General features: G+C 37.4%; 1 protein-coding gene across 1 annotated transcript in view; it reads left to right on the forward strand.

Moving 5' to 3' along the window:
- The window catches only part of LOC147009438 (uncharacterized), a 41,565-nt gene that overhangs the window by 13,799 nt on the left and 6,013 nt on the right, over positions 1 to 21,753 (forward strand). The window contains exon 4 of the mRNA XM_085862084.1: positions 13,879 to 13,989. Coding sequence (XP_085718210.1) covers positions 13,879 to 13,989 — 111 coding nt within the window. The remainder of the gene's footprint in view (positions 1 to 13,878; positions 13,990 to 21,753) is intronic.

The raw sequence follows: 21,753 nt of genomic DNA on the forward strand, positions 1-21,753 counted from the left end.
TTTAGTGGCATTGGGAATTTAAAATCTTTAATGTCCAAGGTATTCTCATATTTCATATATTGTTTTACTCTTTCTGAATTACATTTTGGTGGATGTAAGTGAGCAAGAACAGACCAGAGAAAACATTTATTGTCATTGTTCTTAATATTAACAACTGCCTTCTTTAGTTTTATTTCTTTTGGTAATTCAATATAAGAAAAAGCTTTAAGAGGGTTTGATTTTAGAATGTGTATATCTAAAAAGATGATTTTTTAAATTATTAAATCCACTTCCTTCCACTGTATTATCAACATCCTCCTCTTGTCTTGATAGTTCTTCATAAACCCCACTATTCAAAAAATCTTGAAATGATGTTATAAAATGAAGATCTGTTCTCATATAAGGAGTTTGTTCTTCATCTTTTCTTTTCATATTCATTTTCACTCCCATCTAAAACTTTAAAGTTTTCATTTCTTTTAATGTCTTTTTAATAAATTTTTCAACATCGGGTTTCACTATTTCAATTGATTCAGCTATTGATGATGGAGCGGGTTCTCCAAATTGAAAAATCCATATTGTTATATGCCCTTTCAATGCCCCATCAGTGTTTTCAATATAATAGTCTCCCTTTACTTTAAACTCATTTTTCTTGTGTTTTTGTGATTGAAGATGTCTATTCAAAACTTCTCTTCAAAACATCCTTTGAGCAGATATCACAATGCTTTCTTTCCAACTCAAGAGGAGATATTTGTTTGAAAAGATTGAATGTGTGTTTGTTGGTTTGAAGGTGTTTTTTTATAATATTTATATTTGTGATTACAAACATCGCAGTACGTTGTATTCACCATATTTATATAATAAAACTTTGCTTAAACGAAAATTTTCTTGATGAAAATTTCGTTAAATTTATGGGTGAATCTGTGCTTCAAACCATTTTATCCTCCAACTTTTTCACTTAATAAATACAATGTTTCAATCAATCTCTTCATTTGTTAAAGATACTGAGAAATATGTCAAGGATGTAAAATTGAACAAACATAAATATAACGATTGGATAAAAACAATTATGGCGAATAACAAGAGTTCTTCAATTTCCTTCAGTGGAAGGGCTTTTAGTATACCTGGAAGAACATCAATTAAGGTATCTCCAACAAAAGTTTTTCCTCTCCTTCTGGCAATATATTCAAAACTAGAAAAAGCAATGAAACAAGAAAAAGTATCAAAAAATAAAAACCTTATGGATGAAGCTTTAGAAAGAAAAGATAAGACCATCTGTAATATGCAAGGAGAAATTTGTATTTTTTTCAACAACCCTAAAGATATAAACCATGATGAAATAAAGGATGCTAATATATCAGGTGAAATGACATTTCGTTCAATGGTAGTTAAGGATCATTTTAAAATTAGCTTTAATCTAAAAAATGTAGCAGTTGAATCTGTTCATGAAAAAAAGTATATAGATATCGATGATAATGTTTTTTCTACTAATTAAATATGAGTCAATATTCAACTGAAGATTTTGAAGATTATGAGAATGATTATGATACTGAGAGTTTGCATTCAAACAATAGTTATGATACCGAGAGTTTGTGTTCAAACGATAGTTATGAAAGTACAGATGATTCTGAAAGTATCGAAGATGATATCGAAGATGAATTTCAGTTTAAGTAAAGTTTTACTTTATAAATATGAATAGTTTACTCGATTTTGAGCCTCTTGAATTCCCTGATTCTCCATATGACAAATTTGAGAATTGTCCTGCGTGTGAAAGGCGGGGATTAAACACAGAGTCAAAAGCTTATAAACAATGTATATTCTGTGATTATCTTCTAATTAATGATAATAAAAAATATAAAAAGGAAAATAATTCTTTTAGATTTACACCAAAAATGAATTACTTTACAAGATTGATTAGAGAAATGAATGTAAAGTATGAAGGTGATAACACACCTTTCCTTACAAGGGAAGAAACTTGAACGTATTAGAGAAATGTTCAAAGGATTGTTGTTATATATTATTCTGGATGTGATTTTCAGGGAAATATCAACACAAGATATTGCATAAATAAAATAATGGATTATCTTGAAATTAAACCTGAACTTAGGATAAAATATAGAGTTTCTAAAAAAGCCAATAATAAATTAAATAACCTGTTTTCCAAATATATAAATGAATGATTTTTTTTATCCATTTGGGAAAATAAGATAAAATTTAACAACCATAAATATCTCCCAAATTCATTAAGATGCCTCATAGTTGGTTCAAGTGGATGTGGAAAAACCTGCTTACTTTTAAAGATGCTCCTTCCTCCCAACTTTTTAGATAATGATAATTTAATAATTTTCACAAAATTGAGTTTTCAACCAGAGTATCAACTACTCTCACAAGGTTTTAATGCTGGTCTTCAAAAAGAAGATATAATCGGTTTATTTAAACTTCAAAAAAACCGAAATGATTATAACATTGAAGATATAATACAACTATTTTGTGATACACAGAGATGTAAAAAGAAATCAAAACTGATAACTTGTATTCTTAGTGATAATACGGATGACATACCGTCTCCCAAAGATTTGGATAAATCTAAAAAGAACTTCGTTATCTTTGATGATTGTGTTAATGAGAGAAACCAAATGGTAATGGACAGCTACTACACAAGAGGGAGACATTCTTCTTGTAATTGTATTTATCTTCGTCAATCGTACTTTCAACTTCCTCGTCATTCAATCAGGAACAATGCTAATACTTTTATTTTATTCAAGTTAAATTCAATCGATATAAACAATTTTTGGAGAGACAATTGTTCTCCATAATGTAGTAAAAAGGAATTTGGGGATTACATGAAACACACGACTGAAAAATATAAATATATTGTTGCGAAACAAGATGAGATATTAAATGATATTTTTCAATAAATAAATGGATGCGAAAGAAAGAGCAAGAGGATTTAGGGAACATCAAGAGTTGGTTTCAAAAGTTGTAAAACAACAGGAAGACATAAAGAAGAAACGCAGACAAAAACTAAGGGGTGAAGAACCATTTGAAAGAAAACAAGATAAATTTTTTAAACCACTTTTAAAAACTTCCCAAGAAAAAATTATAGATGTTTCCACAGTTCCCACAATAAAATATACTCCAAGAAAGCTCCAAATGTTAAAAGATTTCAGTCAAATGACGGAGGAAGAATTAGAGCATTTAGGAGAATTAGAATATGATGATGAAGGATTATTTCAACAACTGGAAGAGATTAATCGACCACCTGATTATATTGTGAATGCTCTTCAAAACAATGAATATTCAAAAACCAAAGCAGGGCTCATTCCAACAGAACAATCAGCAATATTTCATCTTGTTCAAGAAAAGGTATTGATATTTAATGATGAATTGAGGTTCTTGAGTTCTGCTCAACCCCCTGTCAAACTCACTCCGAGATTAATGTTTCTTCTCACAAAAGATGGAAGACAAGGTTCAACTGTGAGGGATGAATCAAAGTATATTGATAAACCATTGGATATGAGAAATAATGATGATAAAGTATATATTGATCTGCTGAACTATGTTGATTATAGGGTTCTTCTTTCTGGTAAAAGTAGGAAGAATGAGAAGGAGAAACACATTATTCAGGATTTAAGTATCCTTGGTTCAGGTGTTAGTTTTCTCCCAAATGACCCATCACAATTAGTTAATAGACTGTTATTGTTGTTAGGCAGTAAGAAGGCTGGAAATAACAATTGTTTTAATGAAGCATCAGCCATTTTAGACCAGTTGATGAACATGAAAATAATTAATAAATATCAATATAAAGACATTTTATCTCGTATTAAATAAGATGAGAAGCGCAATCCAAAGTTTCAATTTCACAACAAGCGACCACACATCTTTTTTCCCATACCCACTACAACTTGACAACAAAAGAATATGAGGCATCTTTATTGTCCATGGAAACTTATAATACCTTATTTAATATAACTGATAAAAATGACAAGTTTAGTTATAATCCGGGAAGTGGATACAAAACAATAACAGTCTCACCCGGAGCATATGAGATTTCTCAAATATCTTCCGAAATTGCTCGTCTTATGAAAGAACAGGGTGATGAACCAAAAAATATTGTTATAGACATTCAAAAACAGACTTCAAAATCAACGATTAAACTTAAAAATAACTACAACGTTGATTTCACAATTGATAATTCATTTAAAGAGTTATTGGGTTTCTCCTCAAAAAAGATTAATAACGAATGGGACGTGTTACAGTGATAATGTCATTCAAATATCCTCAGGAATAAATTCGGTATTAATTCACTGTGATTTGATTGATGGTGCTTATAATGATGGAATAAAAACAAATGCAATATTTTCATTCAGCGCATACTCAACCCCAATTGGTTATAAATTCAATATGGAACCCAAAAATTTGGTTTATCTCCCTGTGTCAGGAAAAAACCATCAACAGAGTAAATTTTAGGATAACCGACCAAGATAATCATTTGATTTCTTTTAATGGAGAAGTTATATCCTTCAGAATTCACCTACGTGAAGTTTTCCAATAAATAAATACGATGGTTGTTGTGAGGAATCACGAGTTGGGAAAATATAAAATAACTACAGGGGATGGGATGTTCCTTTCCCCATACTACAAGGGCGAAGGTATATATCTTGGTAGAGGATACTATAAACCTACGAGACAAAGGGGTGTCGGACATCAATTGAGAGGAGATGGGATAATTGATACTCTAATGGGTATCGGTTCAACTATTCTTCAACATAAAGACCTAATTGGTTCAACTGCTTCTGCTGTGGGAAATGTCGCAGGTGCTATAAAGAGTATAAAAGATGCCCAAAAGGAATCTCATAAATTACAAGCAATAAAAGAAATTAAGAAAGGCAAAACTCAGTTGTCTCCCCAAGAACGACAGAAAATAATTTGAATACTTGGATCAGGGTTTCAAAAGTTTTAACATCTTTTTTCCTAAATAAATACAAGTATGGAAGCAATTGATTGTATCTATAATTTGGATGATACTATTATTATCTCAAACTCCACTAAAAAGAAGATTACTTCAAGGTAAATGCAATAACTGGAACAGACTGGAATGCAAATGGTACAAAAAGTTTTGAAATAAATAATCAACAAACCTATTTGAATCTATCCGAAAGTTTCTTGTTGTGTAAATTTACATTCACTAAGGCTGGGAATAACACAAATGCTACACTCGTAAATGATTTCTTGTGGAAAATGTTTGATAGTGTTCGTTTGTACATTGGAACACAAGAAGTTGAAGCGGTTGATTATGTCTCTGCTGTATCTGAAATGATGAAATTTACACTTTATTCATTCGGTGATAGAATGGGAAAGGGGGCTGTCGAAGGTTTTATTCCTGATATGTCAACGGGAACAAACACAGACGCTGGATATAATCAAAGGAAAGGAATGTATAATGATGATACAAAAGCAGGTAATAGTTTTGCAGTGGCAGTTCCTCTTAAAGGTACATTTGGATTTTGTGATCATGATAAAGTTCTGTATGGTCTTAAAATTAGATTTCAACAACAAAGGAATGATAATGAAAATAGATTACTTTTTGGTGTTGCTCGTGCTTTTGGTGATCAGAATAAATTTGTAATTGATAAAATGAGTTGGTATATGAGTGAATATACTCCTAATCTCAAAACAGAAGAGATGTTGAATAGAAGACTTAACTCAAAGAAACCACTCGGTGTATCATACCTCAAACGAAGATGTCAACACGTTAAACTCAACCAAACCACTTACACGTGGAATTTGGGTGTTCTGGAAGGAAAGCCACGATATCTGTGGATCATTTTTAAAAAGCCACATGGTAATACTGCGACTGATAAGAATAATGCGTTGAGTGGTAATGCTAAGGTGAAACAACTTCGTGTTTCTCCAGATGGAACATTTTACCCACGAGATAGATTGGAAATTAATTGGGAAAAAAATGATTTTGCTGAAGCATACAAGTCTTACCAAAAGGTGTGTGAAAGTAATGGAAATAAAGAACCTATTTTGGATATGACAGCATTTAAAAGTTTGAATACAATCTATGCGTTTGACCTGAGTGCTCAAAAGCAAACTATAAAGTCTAATCGAGTGGATACTTCCCTATACTTTGAAATAGCCTGGTGTTGGCGCAGTGGTTAGGGCAGTGGCTTGGGATCCAAAAGGTCCTGAGTTCAAGCCCCGTTGAGCCACTGAATTAATACACCAGGGGGTTGACTCAGCCTGTCATCCTTCCGAGGTCGGCGAAATGAGCACCAGTATACTGGGCCGGTGTATACCCTGGATAAAATAGGTGTACCATATCCCTGTGTCGTAAGAGGCGACCAGGGTTGCGTCAGGAAGGGCATCCGGTGTAAAACATGTGCCAAATCACTATGCGGATCATGTGGATGATCCGCTGTGGCGACCCCTAATGGGAGCAGCCGAAAGAAGAAGAAGAAGAAGACTTCCCTATACATTGAAAGAGGAGAGAGTGAAGAAGTTGATGCATGTTGTTTGCTTTTGGACGAAACAGAATTACAGAGTAATACAGATAATGGTGTTATGATTAGTCTCACATAATTTTTTGTGAAATAAATGAGTGGCAAAGTACCAACTGGGGTAAATGTTAATCAAAGCAATCTTCATAAACTATCATCTTGTGTTCAAAAATCAAAAGTCTTGTACGATTGACGTTAATACAATTCAGAGAAAAGGAGCAGTAAGAATTGATGTTTTGCTCACAAGAGAACAGGTTAAAATCTTGAACGATACTGGCTCACTTTAAATTAAAATGACAAAAACAATATTGAAAAAATATTCAATAAGAGAGACGAGTGGAGGATTTCTCCCATTTCTAATTCCTTTATTTGCTGGTTTAAGTGCGGTTGGAGCATTGACGGGTGGTATTTCAACAGCGGTGAAAACTGCCAACGAAAGGAAGGCTCAACGCTGGACTCAAAAAGAATTGGAAAGACATAACAAAGAGTTGGAGAAACAAATTAGTGGAAGTGGTGTAATTGTATATTTTGCTGAAAAACTTGAAGTTCTGCCTGATAAAGCGAGATTGTTAGTTGGAGATATGCTTTCTTCTATCGCACAAGCAGGTGTAAAATTAATTAAAATGGGTCATGGATTATATCTTTCTAATAAATAAATGAGCATTGATGAGTGGTTTAAAGAATTTGGAAAGAATACATCAAATTTACAACTTGTCAAATATTGTAAGAACATAAAAATTCATAATGTGGTTATTTGTATGAGAGATGAATCAACAAACGTGCCTCAACATACAAAGAATATTATTATGAACTTAGAAGATAATAATGGGAACGGTTCTCATTGGGTTTGTATTTTTAATAATCAAGATAAATATTATTTTGATAGTTTTGGTCTTCCACCACCTGTTGAAGTCATAAAATTCTTACAGAATGATGTTTATCAAACATTTCAAGTCCAAGAATTAAATTCCAAGTGTTGGGGTCAATTATGTCTCTATGTGTTAATTCAACTCAACAAAAATAATATTTTTTATGAGATTATTTTTAATCTAAAATAAATGACTTATGTTGGGAAAGATGGTTCTATCTTTGGTGTATCCCAAGAACTGGATATTGATTTATCAAATTATTACACAAAGGCACAGGCTGAACGACATAAATATAATATTACCAAAAATATTAACATGAAATACTTATAAATTAAAAAATTATCCAAGCCCGACTGACGCGAATGACTTTGTGAGATTAAGCGATTTATCACAATATATATCCTTAAATAAAACGGCCGTGTATTCCAAAGATACAGAAGTGTTGATTTTATCTCCAGGTCATACAGAATTCACAGTTCGAATTAAAATAAATTTTTATAAAGAAGGGCGTATCGTTTGCATGAGAATAGAACAATGGGGGTATGATATGAATAATTAAGGGTATAATTGGTCATTTAAAATTGACCTTGAAGATCTGGAACAATTAAATCAGTCTCGTAAGGAAGAATATTATCCACTTGGTATAGAGAATGAGTTTTGTGGAGCCACGATTAGTAAACAACAAATAAAAGAATTTAATAAGGGTAAATATAATAATGGTTTTGCCCTTGTTTCTATCATGAAAACAGAAAAAAACAGGATTATATATAATAAGTAAGGAAATACAAAATTATTTTACTATGGGAAGATGGGGAGGTGTTTCGTGTCGTAATATTATTCTAACATATATTTCTAACACATAAATGACGGCAAGAAGGCTTCAAGAAAATTATCATTTCTGTGTCCAAGCATACCTTCAAGAAAAGGGTATTCGGTATTTTAATAAATATGTTCTACAACAAAAGAATGAGGTATTTTCAATAAAAGATTGGCATTCTGCTGATGTTGATAAACCAACAACTTTAGATTTAATTAGAATGTTAAATAATGAAAAAAATTATGAAGTTAAGAAAACGTAAGGCTCTTTTAGAAATTTAAACAAAATTTTATTGGTTTCCTGTTATAAAAAAATTATTTTGGATGCAGGAATAACAAGAATTTCTGATGAATATATGTATGATATTCTATGGGGTGTAAGCGATTCAAGGATAGTAAGGGACGAGGAAGTTGAAGAGAGAGAAGAGGAGGAAAAGGAGAAGAGAGAGAAGAGAGAAGGAGGAGAGGGAGGAAAGAGCGAGACTGAATAAATATGAAAATATGGAAACCAGTGAAATTAGAAAAGGTTGGTGGTATTACAGAAAATAACTCAACCCACCGAGGAGGAAAACAAAGAATTGACAAGTCTATTAGCAGTATTTTCGACAAGACCGTTGACATCGTTTTCATGGAGAGGATATTGATGTTAATTAAAGTTTTTTTTATTTTTTCTTCAATAAATGGAGGAGAGAGTGAAGGCATTTCTAATGATTCTTTATGTTTTAAAAATTAAGATTCAAATGTGCATGTTGGAAACTAAATAGGTTTTTGCACTCTGTCGGAATTTTTCTCATAAATAAATGAGTTATTGTCTCATGTAAAAAGAAAACTAATACTAAAAAATCTCATATTTTAAAAGTAAAAATAACAGGGTTATACAAAAAGGTATATGTTCGGTGTGTGGTTCAAAAAAAAATCTATTTTTCTCCAAACACAAACTCGGAGGAGATATACAAAAGTTTTTATCAGGAAGTAAATTGCAACTACTGGAATACCAGGGGAATTACATCTACCAGGGTATTCTTTCTGTGGTCCAGGCACAAACTTGGATAAAAGATTAGATGAGGCAGACAATCCTAAATCCTGGAGTGAGCCCATCAATAGAGTTGATGAAGTGTGCATGAGATACGATATTGATTATGGGAATACCACAACTTTGGAAGAAAAGCATGAAGCCGATCGAGAAATGTTGTATAATTTGTCTCTGATACAAAATCCAACCTTGAGAGAAAAAGTTGATAGGTTCATCGTGAAGAAGATGATCAGTGCTAAATTGAAACTTGGACTTGGAAATTCAAAAAACTTATAGGCTCTAATGATGTCATTGAGATTGAAGAGCAATTAGCTGATGAATTACAGAAACCAATATTCACAAAGTTTCAGAGAAGGAAAGTTTATTCCAAGGAAGTAGATTATATCTGGTCTGCTGATTTGATTGAACTCAATAATGATAAGGGGTACAAGTATGCTTTAACCGTTATTGATTTGAGGAGTAGATACGCATGGGTTGTCCCATTAAAAAACAAAACAGGTCATACTCTTATGTTACCCTTTCAACAGATATTTAATAAAAGTCAGAGAAAACCTAAAAAATTGTGGACTGATGAGGGTCGAGAGTTTTATAACAACACATTTATGAATTTTCTAAAATATAAGAGTATTACATGATACAGTACCTTTAATGAAGGGAAGGCCGTTGTTGAACGTTTTAATCGTACCTTAAAAGAGAGACTATATAAAAAAATTCACACAACTCGGTTCACAGCAATGGTCATCTTTTATTCAGGATATTGTGGATAAGTATAATAACACGATTCACACGTCAACAAATATGAAACTATCAGAAACATTTCCAAAATTAAAATATGAAAAAGAGATTAATGTCAGAAAACCTAAGTTCAAAGTTGGTGATATTGTAAGAATATTTTGGTGGAAATCTCATTTTGAAAAAGGTTATATTAAACGATGGAGGAACAAACTTTTTAAAATTGTTTATGTAATAGATATGGTTCCTTGGACTTATAAGATATATGATTTGGAAGGGGAAGAGATTTTAGGTTCATTTTATTCACAGGAATTACAAAAGACAAAGATGAATTGAAATTTTTTGACTCCGCCCACACAAACCACACCCACATAAACCCCACCCCACACAAGCTCGACACAAACCCCACCCCACACAAACCTCCACACAAACCTCCACACAAACCTCCACACAAACCACACCACACACAAACCCCCTACAAGCTCCACACAAAAACCCCACCCCCCACAAGCTCCACACCCACAAACCCCACACAAGCTCCACCCACATTCATCATATTCACATAATTAGTGATTAATTAATTAGTTCCCCACACACAACATGTTTATTTAATTAAAAAATTATCCACCCATCCACACAAGCTCCACCCATCCACCCATCCACCCATCTCTCCACCCATCCATTTAGCCACACAAACCTCATCCACATAAGCCTCATCCACATAAACCCCACCCACATAAACCCCTCCCACACAAGCTCCACCCACATAAACCCTGCCCACACAAACCCCACCGAAGCCCCGCCCACACAAGCCCCACCCACATAAGCCCCGCCCACACACGCCCCGCCCACACAAGCCCCACCCACATAAGCCCTACCGAAGCCCCACCCACATAAACCCCACCCCCCTCCTCCCCCCTGTGCACCCCCACCTTTGACCCACCACCTCCCTCATCCCACCCCCACCCTTCCCCACACACACACGGGGAGGGGAGGGGTGGGATGAGGGGTGATGGGTCGTTGGGGGAGCGCACCTACCCCCCCCTCCCTCCCTCTCCTCTTCATGTCTTGATTCTTTTTTTGTAATTCAAAATCAAGTAATTATAAACAAAACAAATATAATTAATCAAAATTGAAAATATTGAATATTCATTTGCGAGAATGTATAATCTTTCCCAGCAATCTTCTTCAGATGTCTTGTGATTTCGAAACTCAGACACCATATTCTGTTTTGAAACAAAAAGTGGATAATAATTAGGTTTTATAAAGATAATTACATGGTAATATTAATAAGCCTGGTGTTGGTTATAAGTTCAAGCCTCGTTGACCACTGAATTAACACACCAGGAGGCTTACTCAGCCTGTCATCCTTCCGAGGCCAATAAAATGAATTCCAGTGTACTGGCATAACCGCGTCCAAACTAATGATGCAACCAGCATAAGGCGACATTCCAAAGAGAGAGTGATATTAATAAAAGAATAAATAAACAAATAACTAAATAATAATTCAGAAACATTTACCTCCAGAAAATCATGTGTTGTACCAGATTGCTTCAACAGCTTATGTTGTGTGATCGAGCTGAAAAAAAAAAAAAATGAGTCAAGGGTATAGATGGAGAGACAGACAGAGAGAGGTAGGTAGAAAGACAGACAGAGAGACAAATATAGAGAGATACAAAGAGACAGACAGGGAGATAGAGAGACAAACAGACAGGGACAGAGACACACACACACACACACACACACACACACACACACACACACACACACACACACACACACACACACACACACACACACACACACACACACACACACACACACACACACACGTCTCACCGTTGGTTTAATTCATTCGAGATCAGAGGCCGTGATAAGACTTCGTACCAGTCATTTAAAAATGTTTTTCAATTCTATTCTAAGATCATTGACGTCTTCAATAAGAGCATTAATTTCATGCACCTCATTGTGATATGTAAACTCCACTTCTTCCAAGGACCTGCCAGGAAAAAAAAAATATATCAGGATAATCACGATTTAACTTATAATCAATTGCTTCATCGTTCAAAGAGAAACCCATACACAAGCTTACCAACTTTGTAGTGAGCTGTTTTCTTCGGAAGAACAATAGTCCATGTCTCAGTTGTAAACCATTAGTACAAGATGGCAAAAAGATCAGAGGCCGTGATAAGACTTCGTGCCAGTCATTAAAAATGTTTTTCAATTCTCTTCTAAGATGATTGACCTCTTCAATAAGAGCATTAATTTCATGCACCTCGTCATGATATGTAAACTGCTCTTCTTCCAAGGACCTGCCAGGAAAAAAATATATATCAGAATTATCACAATTTAATTTCTAATCAATTGCTTCATCGTTCAAAGAGGAACCCATACACAAGCTTACCAACTTTGTGTTGAGATGTTTTGTTCGTCGGAAGAAAGATCGCTCATGTCTCAGTTGTAAAAATGAAAATCCCGTCTGGCAGAAACTTTGTCTGGCGAATCACTTATAAGGCAACGATGAGGAAATCGCCCAATCATCGGGTGTGGCCACAGGAAATGACGCTTCGGGCGAGACAGCTTGGAAAATAATTGGGCGATATATTCTCAAATTGTATGAATCATTTTCAAAACATACTTAAAATGCCCTAAAATGATTTTGATTAAACTTATGTTTAAAAGCCTGTTAGTGTTCTGATTTAAAATATAAACACGAGGCCTTGTCTCACAGAATAGTTCCTATTTTTTCACAGCATGACTGTCTAAAAACACTTCCTCATTTTCACAGCACAACCGTGTCGAAAAACACTTCCTCATTTTCATGGCACGAACTGAAAACATTTGAAACAAAACTTTTTTATGGCGTGGTTTATGCACAAAAATGATATGCAACTCAGGAGGTGGTCAGATGAGATCAATGAGAGAAGTTTATCATTTCATTATGACACAAAAGGGGTATCTTGAAAAATATAATGATTCAAATGTTTTATTTTTAAATATTTTAGATGGGGATTATTGTGCAAAGAAAATGAAACTATTGAAGGAATTTGAGAATGAACAAATGTTTATTGGTTCAATGAGTGAGCTTAACAATATGCATTGGTTATTTGAAAAAGAGTGTCCCTAGGCTTGCATGTTTCAGATATTTCTTCAGAATCACCTTTAACAAATCACATTACTACTTTGCTACTTGAACAAATCTTTATCTTATTGCATTAGTTATTTGAATAGAGTGCCCCGAGGCTAAAAGGGGAGACAAATAAATATACCTTGGGCTAAAAAGGGGGTTAATTTTTTTAGGGAAAAAAATATGAATCGCTGAAAATCCCCCATTCATTTACATGGGGAAAAGTGAGCCAGAATCAGCATACTCACCCGACTCACATCAGCTGCTGGACTGGTTTAATCACTCATTGGCAAATAGTCAGTGATAGCGTAGACAGAACACTGTTCTGTGGTGGAACTCAGGTCCTTCAATCTTCATTTGGTGTGTAACGCTTTGCTTTTAATTTGCTCAGGGTTCAACTCGCCTACTCTTTATGAAAGACAACTTCAGATCCTAAATGTCCACTAAATGATCTTAGCAGATGGGGCACGGTTTAATATTCATCTGAGGGACAGCACACACATTGATGAATTCACTGCATGCGAAAAGCCAGGACGGCAGTTTATACGCGAGTCGGTATTTTAACTCTGGCGAGGTAGATCAAAGACGCGTGCATATTTCTGAAGTATTTTGCTAGTCCAGTCCTTCAATACAATTGCTCATCAACACGTGGCTTTGCTTTGCTTTGACACGATGCTAGTCCCTTTGGGAAATGTTTTATTTTCTCTCTTCAAGGAAGACTTCAAGTCAATGATTTTAATTCCAATACTTATTGACCTATTTTAAGAATATGGAATGCGACATAAGACTGCCTTCGTTTAATAAAAGTTACTTTTCCAGATTTATTTGTGAAAGTGGAAGTGAAAACCGAGGACGACATTGATGTCCACCTGGATCTACCTGAACCAAAGGACTCTGAAGCTTCTTTCTTCAAGAGACATCCCAATGAAGGTTTCTGTCAATGCCGACACATTTTGCTTCTGAAATTTTGATGATGAACTCTGGTGTGATGAAGAAAAACCCTTCATTTTGATTTCATTGCTTTAATAAATAACCATGATGGTAGAACAATTTCTCAAACATTCATTATCCCCTTCATCATTCAGTGAAATATTTTAACCAACATGAATAGTTGTTGTTGTATCCTATTGTCCTCTGATTGAACTTTAATTGCCCACTTTTCATTGATTTATTTTACATGTTTACATATGATCTTAGCTCATGGAAAAGTGAGGTGACAGAGAGAAAAAGGCAACAAATTGATAGTAGGGCAGGGAGGCCGCAGTTGGACACAAGCAATGAAGGAAGGAACAGGAAGAGGAGAGAGAAGAAGCGAGAAAACAGTAAGCAGGTTCGGGTGGGTTGTGGTTCACGTGTATTGAAAACATTGTGGATGGCATGAGATTGTGATGAACTTTGAAGCCCTGGTGGGAGAGTATAATTCAACCATATTCAGCCATATGTGACCACCTTTTCTGAAAAAAAAACACATACACACACCCATGCATGCACATGAAACTGAAACAGCAATGAATACAGCCCCACTGATAGCAAAAAGACAAAAGAAAAATGTAAAGCAAAATAGCAACAGATATACACTGCCAATTGGGAGAGCAACAATAAAGTATGAAGAAATAATTATTAAAAAGAGTTGGACAGATTGGGCTAGACAAAGAAGCATCATTGGAATGGCTAAGAAGAGGTCAGCTGAACTGGGACGGAGAAGGAATCGTAACAAGATGGTATTCATAGAATACATATCCCACGCAGTCTTGAGAAGGACTTGGTGTGAGGCAACTCTTTTGTTTTTTAAGGTTTAAAAAAAAACAATTATTTGCTCAAATATGGCTGCCAGACCACATGACCGATGACCTCATCTTTATCAAACCATATTTCCCGTCAGTAGTTGATCAGTTAGTTAAATCTTGCATTGAGCAGTAAAGCAGTTTCTCCCATGAAGATTTTCCAAGATTTTTCCTGAGATCCAATATGGCTACGAGACCATGTGACACATGATGGTCATTTTATGAAAATGCTGTTCAAATTTCAAGTTAATCGGATGAAAATTGAGGATTTCAGAAATTTTGCTTCTGTTGACGTTTTCCCTTATGTTGACCTCAAATATAATTAATGCTTTAATTCAGTGCGCTGACATGAAAATCCTGTTCAAATTTTAACTCGATCGAATGAAAATTGAGGATTTTAGACATTTCGGCCGATGTTGACCTCAAAAATAATTGGTAGTTGAGTTCAATGACCAAATGTGCAAATCCCCTTCAAATTTCAAGTCGATGTGATGAAAATTGAGGATTTTAGAAACTTTGGCCTTTGTTGACCTTAAAAATAATTGGTGGTTGAATTTAGTGACCTGATATGCAAATCCTATTCAAGTTTAAAATCAATCGGATGAAAATTAAGGATTTTAGAAAATTGGCCTGTGTTGACCTCAAAAGAGTGACTGCTATATCACAGTCTTGTAACATGTGGTAAAGTTTCGATTTCCTCTGCTGAACGGTTTTTGATGTACGCTGTTAAAATGCAGAGACGTATGATGTAGGACATACGTATGATGTATCAATCAGAAGTTTGGACACTCCTACTCATTCAAGGGTTTTTCTTTATTTTTACTATTTACTACATTATAGAATAATAGTCAAGAAATCAAAAGTATGAAATAATACATATGGAATTATGTAGTAACCAAAAAAGTGTTAAACAAATCAAAATATATTTTATATTTTCGATTCTTCAAAGTCGACACCCTTTGCCTTGATGACAGCTTTTTACACTCTTGGCATTCTCTCAACAAGCTTCATGGGGTAGTCATCTGAAAATGCTTTTCCATTAACAGGTGAGCCTTGCTAAAAGTTAAGTTGTGAAATTTCTTTCCTTCTTAATGTGTTTGAGCCAATGAGTTGTGTTGTGACAAGGTAGGCTTGGTATACAGTAAATAGCCATATTTGGTAAAAGACCATTATTTTGTCTACTGCAGTAGTCCATATTATAGCAAGAACAACTAAACTAAGCAAAGAGAAACGACAGTCCATCATCACAGAACCATGAAGACATGAAGGTCAGTCAATGTGGAAAATTTCAAGAACTTTGAAGGTTTCTTCAAGTGTAGTCGCAAAAGCCATCAAGCACTATGATGAAACTGGCTCTCATGAGGACAGCCACAGGAAAGGAAGACCCAGAATTACCTCTACTGCAGGGGATAAGTTTATTTGAGTTACCAACCTCAGAAATCACCAATTAACTGCACTTCAGATTGCAGCCCAAGTAAATGCTTCACAGAATTCAAGTAACAGACACATCTTAACATCAACTGTTCAGAGGAGACGATGTGAATCAGGCCTTCTTGGTCGAATTGCTGCAAAGAAACCACAACTGAAGGAGACCACTAAGAAGAGAGTTGCTTGTGCCAAGAAGCACGAACAATGGACATGAGACTGGTGGAAATCTGTCCTTTGATCTGATGAGTCCAAATTTGAGATTTTTGGTTCCAACCGCCGTGACTTTGTGAGATGCAGAGAAGGTGAACGGATGATCTCTGCATGTGTGATTCCCACCGTTAAGCATGGAGGAGGAGAAGGTGTGATGGTGTGGGGGTGCTTTGCTGGTGACACTGTCAGTGATTTATTCAGAATTCAAGGCACACTTAACCAGCATGGCTACCACAGCATTCTGCAGCGATACACCATCCCATCTGGTTTGTGCTTAGTGGGACCATCATTTGTTTTTTAACAAGACAATGACCCAAAACACACCACGCAGGCTGTGTAAGGGCTATTTGACCAAGAAGGAGAGTGATGGAGTGCTGCATCAGATGACCTGGCCTCCACAATCACCAGACCTAAACCCAATTGAGATGGTTTGGGATGTGTTGGACCGCAGAGTGAAGGAAAGGCAGCTAAACGAGTGCTCAGCATATGTGGGAACTCCTTCAAGACTGTTGGAAAAGCATTCCAGGTGACAACCTCATGAAGCTGGTTGAGAGAATGCCAAGAGTGTGCAAAGCTGTCATCAAGGCAAAGGGTGGCTACTTTGAAGGATCTCAAATATAAAATATACTTTGATTTGTTCAACACTTTTTTTGGTGACTACATAATTCCATTTGTGGTATTTCATAGTTTTGATGTCTTCACGATTATTCTACAATGTAGAAAATAGTAAAAAATAAAGAAAAACCCTTGAATGAGCAGGTGTGCAAACTTTTGATTGCTACAGTATGTGTGCTACCGATTGCTTAACCCTGCTTTTTGTTTCCCGAGCACAGGGTAATAAATGCCAAAGATAAAGGACACTACACAAATGGATTTTAAAAGATGGTGGGACTGAGCTCAACTGACAAGTGTGGGTTCTGCAAGACAGAAACAGAAACAGTACTAGTCACCTGCTTTTGGCATGCAAAAAACTGTTATTGGAACAATTTTACAACTGCACAACAAAGTATGCAAAGTGATTAATTGGCACATCTGCAAAAAATTGAAATCCCAAATTCAGAAATAACTTATGTAAACAGGAACCAAGGGCAATCGTTGACAATAAGGTCGTCATGCTCACGTATGATTTGATGATCCCATTGAGCATGAACATAGAAAACAAGAAGTGAATACTTCGATATCGCGCGGCTGGGGACAGTAAAAGTCTAGGTTAAGAATGATGAAACAATTTTGCAGTTATAAAATTTAAATGTAGACACGGTGAATTACCATGCATTGTGGGAAGAGTTGTGACATTGGACAAATTTATATTTATAGCCCTCAGATCAAAGGGATGTATGCGGCCATAAGTGTGACAGAAGATACAGGACAGAATAGCCAATTATATAACAGCGCGATGTCGCCGCGCTGTAATAACCACTTCTGTCACCAAAAAAGAGGAAGAAATCACCTCCACAAGACGTTTTAAAAACACTTCTGGTGAAAAACAATGAAGAACGAGAGTTGCAATGCTGCGCGTCAACAACTAACGGAACAGGAAGATTATCACTTCCTGCTCAGAAAATCAACTTCCGGCGTCACACAGAAAACGATTCAGCACAAAAAACATCACTCTTCCGCATTAACCCCGCCCACAATTCACCCGGCAATCTCCGCCCACAATACACCTGGCAATCTCCGCCCACAATGCACCCGGAAATCTCCGCCCACAATTCACCCGGCAATCCCCGCCCACAATTCACCTGGCAATCTCCGCCCACAATCTACCCGGCAATCACAATCCACCCGGCAATCTCCGCCCACAATCCACCCGGCAATCTCCACCCACAATACACCTGGCAATCTCCGCCCACAATTCACCCGGCAAACTCCGCCCACAATTCACCCGGCAATCCCCGCCCACAATTCACCTGGCAATCTCCGCCCACAATCTACCCGGCAATCACAATCCACCCGGCAATCTCCGCCCACAATCCACCCGGCAATCTCCACCCACAATCCACCTGGCAATCTCCGCCCACAACCTACCCGGCAATCACAATCCACCCGGCAATCTCTGCCCACAATCCACCCGGCAATCTCCGCCCACAATCCACCCGGCAATCTCCGCCCACAATACACCTGGCAATCTCCGCCCACAATGCACCCGGCAATCTCTGCCCACAATTCACCCGGCAATCTCCGCCCACAATCCACCCGGCAATCTCCGCCCACAATCCACCCGGCAATCTCCGCCCACAATCCACCCGGCAATCTCCGCCCACAATCCACCCGGCAATCTCCGCCCACAATCCACCCTGCAATCTCCACCCACAATCCACCCGGCAATCTCCGCCCACAATACACCTGGCAATCTCCGCCCACAATGCACCCGGCAATCTCTGCCCACAATTCACCTGGCAATCTCCGCCCACAATCCACCCGGCAATCTCCGCCCACAATCCACCCGGCAATCTCCGCCCACAATCCACCCGGCAATCTCCGCCCACAATCCACCCGGCAATCTCCGCCCACAATCCACCCGGCAATCTCCGCCCACAATCCACCCGGCAATCTCCGCCCACAATCCACCCGGCAATCTCCGCCCACAATCCACCCGGCAATCTCCGCCCACAATCCACCCGGCAATCTCCGCCCACAATCCACCCGGCAATCTCCGCCCACAATCCACCCGGCAATCTCCGCCCACAATCCACCCGGCAATCTCCGCCCACAATCCACCCGGCAATCTCCGCCCACAATCCACCCGGCAATCTCCACCCACAATCCACCCGGCAATCTCCGCCCACAATCCACCCGGCAATCTCCGCCCACAATCCACCCGGCAATCTCCGCCCACAATCCACCTGGCAATCTCCGCCCACAATCCACCCGGCAATCTCCGCCCACAATCCACCCGGCAATCTCCGCCCACAATCCACCCGGCAATCTCCGCCCACAATCCACCCTGCAATCTCCGCCCACAATCCACCCGGCAATCTCTGCCCACATCACACCCAACAATAAGTGTGACACAAGACACAGGACAGAATAGCCAATTATATAACAGCGCGATGTCGCCGTGCTGTAACAAAGCCTTGTGACTGGACATCATTCTCAGGAACAAAAAGGAAAAGACAGCATTGCTGATTGAGATATCGGTACCCAGTGATTTTGATTTAAATACTGCAGACATCAAGAAAATGACCAAATATCAGGACCTCAAAAATGCAATCAAGATATATTGAAAGCTCAAGAGCATCAAGTTGCACCAGTGATAATTGGAGAAACGGAAATAACAAGTGGTGCCAGGCACAACAAATACCGTCCATTTAAGGCATAAAGTTATTTTGGCGATCAAATTTAAATTTGATACATCCTTAACCTGAATATTGATTTTAAGGAATAGAATAAGGAATATTTTAGTCTTCGTTTGAAGTCAATTAAACCATTTTTGACGAAGTTATGACTGTAAAATGATTTTGACCTTTCAAGGCCACGTAAGGTCAAAGGTCATGGTGTCAAATGAAAGCCAATAAAGGACTTGATATGTGTCTTCCATAGTAAACACGAATATTCCTAACCTTTTTTGGTTTATAATGGAAAATTTGTAATTTTGACCGATGACCATGACCCCCAAAACTTCGGACCCTACTGATCTTCACAAATATGCATTTTTCACTATAGGAATGGGTAGGATTATAAGTGACAAATAGAATAAGGTTCATGAGAAGCTTAGTTTGAAGTAAATCAGATGATTTAAATCGTTGAGCAGCAGCCTTTTAATTATATTATATTATAACCGCACAAGAAATCGAAGTCTCAACATCGCCGTCATGCTGAAGAAAAAAACAAAACAAACAAAAAAACATGGAGTCTGGAACACTGACGGGTTCCTCCTGTGTGACGCCCATTTGTATACACCAATTCCCCTAAATGCTGCCAATACGCCATTATACGGTAGCTGTAAGTTAGAAACACGTTCAGTAAGTTCTGTGGTCGTCCAGAAGACGTCAAATACGTCAATATGCTTTGGAGATACGTTACTCATAGGTTCAAAGCACGTTACTCAAAGGTTAGAAATAAGTTTCGGGTACGTAAACATTACCTCGACATGTTTCGACTTATGAGTAACTTACAAGTAACGTGTGTCGACGTGTGTCAACGATCGCATAACGTGCCTACAACTTATGTCCAGCGTATGCGGAACGTGCGAGTCATACGCTGGCATACGTCAAAAAATTTTGAGCATGCTTAAAATTTGTCGACGAGCTCGGCGTACTACGACGTATGCCAGCGTGCTGCAGCGTGCTCTTAACGTATACAAAACTTACCAATAACGTATTCGACGTGTGCCAGCGTATTCGACTAATTTTTCATACGTCGGCATACGCTGGCTAAAACGTCAAGATGTGACAGGGCATGACAGTGATGTTGACACTTCGATTTCTAGTGCAGTTATGATTTTAATCGTCAAGCGGCAGCCTTTTAATAGGCTACGCCACATGATCATCGGCGATACGCTGCAGCGCTATGCATACGTTAGACTATCATTGGGCATACGTTGTGAACGCCGACAACACACTAAGCAATCGTTGGTATAAGTTATCGAAACATACTGTGTAGGTTACTAATACGTTATGCATACGTCCAACTCGTTATGAATACGCCAAAAACTTTAAAAAAAAAACATCAATAGTTCAGCGTACGCCAGCGTTTTACATACATTTTGATATGTTGCCATATGCTGGCTAAAACATCAAGGTGTGACAGGGCCTTTACCGAAAGCAAAGTTGGGTACTTTGTGTCCTGGGTGGACTTTGTTCCATCTCATCAAACCCACAAATGGAGGTGACAACCAACAACACACACATACTGTTAACACAGTTGTATATTTGAGTCTCCATTCCACTTCCTAAAATCTACACATGTGTGGAAATATAAGCCAGCAACTTACACACACACACACACACACACACACACACACACACACACACACACACACACACACACACACACACACACACACACACACACACACACACACACACACACACACACACGACCCTCGTAATAATGCATGTTCTGATAATGCATTTTTCACTGCAGCGTGGATTTAATTTATAAACAACAATCGCGCTCCGGCATCCTGGGCAAGTCGTTCACACCCAGCGACCAAAACTGTGGTTACAAAGCGTGTTACAAGTGGCATTGGAGATAATTAATGATCAAGTGAAGAAGAAGGAAAGTCTCATTCAGTGGAGGTAAATTTAAAGTTTTAGATCAGTTTGAT

The sequence above is a fragment of the Eptatretus burgeri genome, chromosome 17, assembly GCF_056783735.1.
Source record: "Eptatretus burgeri isolate ZD-2024b chromosome 17, Ebu_testis_v1, whole genome shotgun sequence".
In the NCBI taxonomy this organism is placed as follows: domain Eukaryota; kingdom Metazoa; phylum Chordata; class Myxini; order Myxiniformes; family Myxinidae; genus Eptatretus; species Eptatretus burgeri.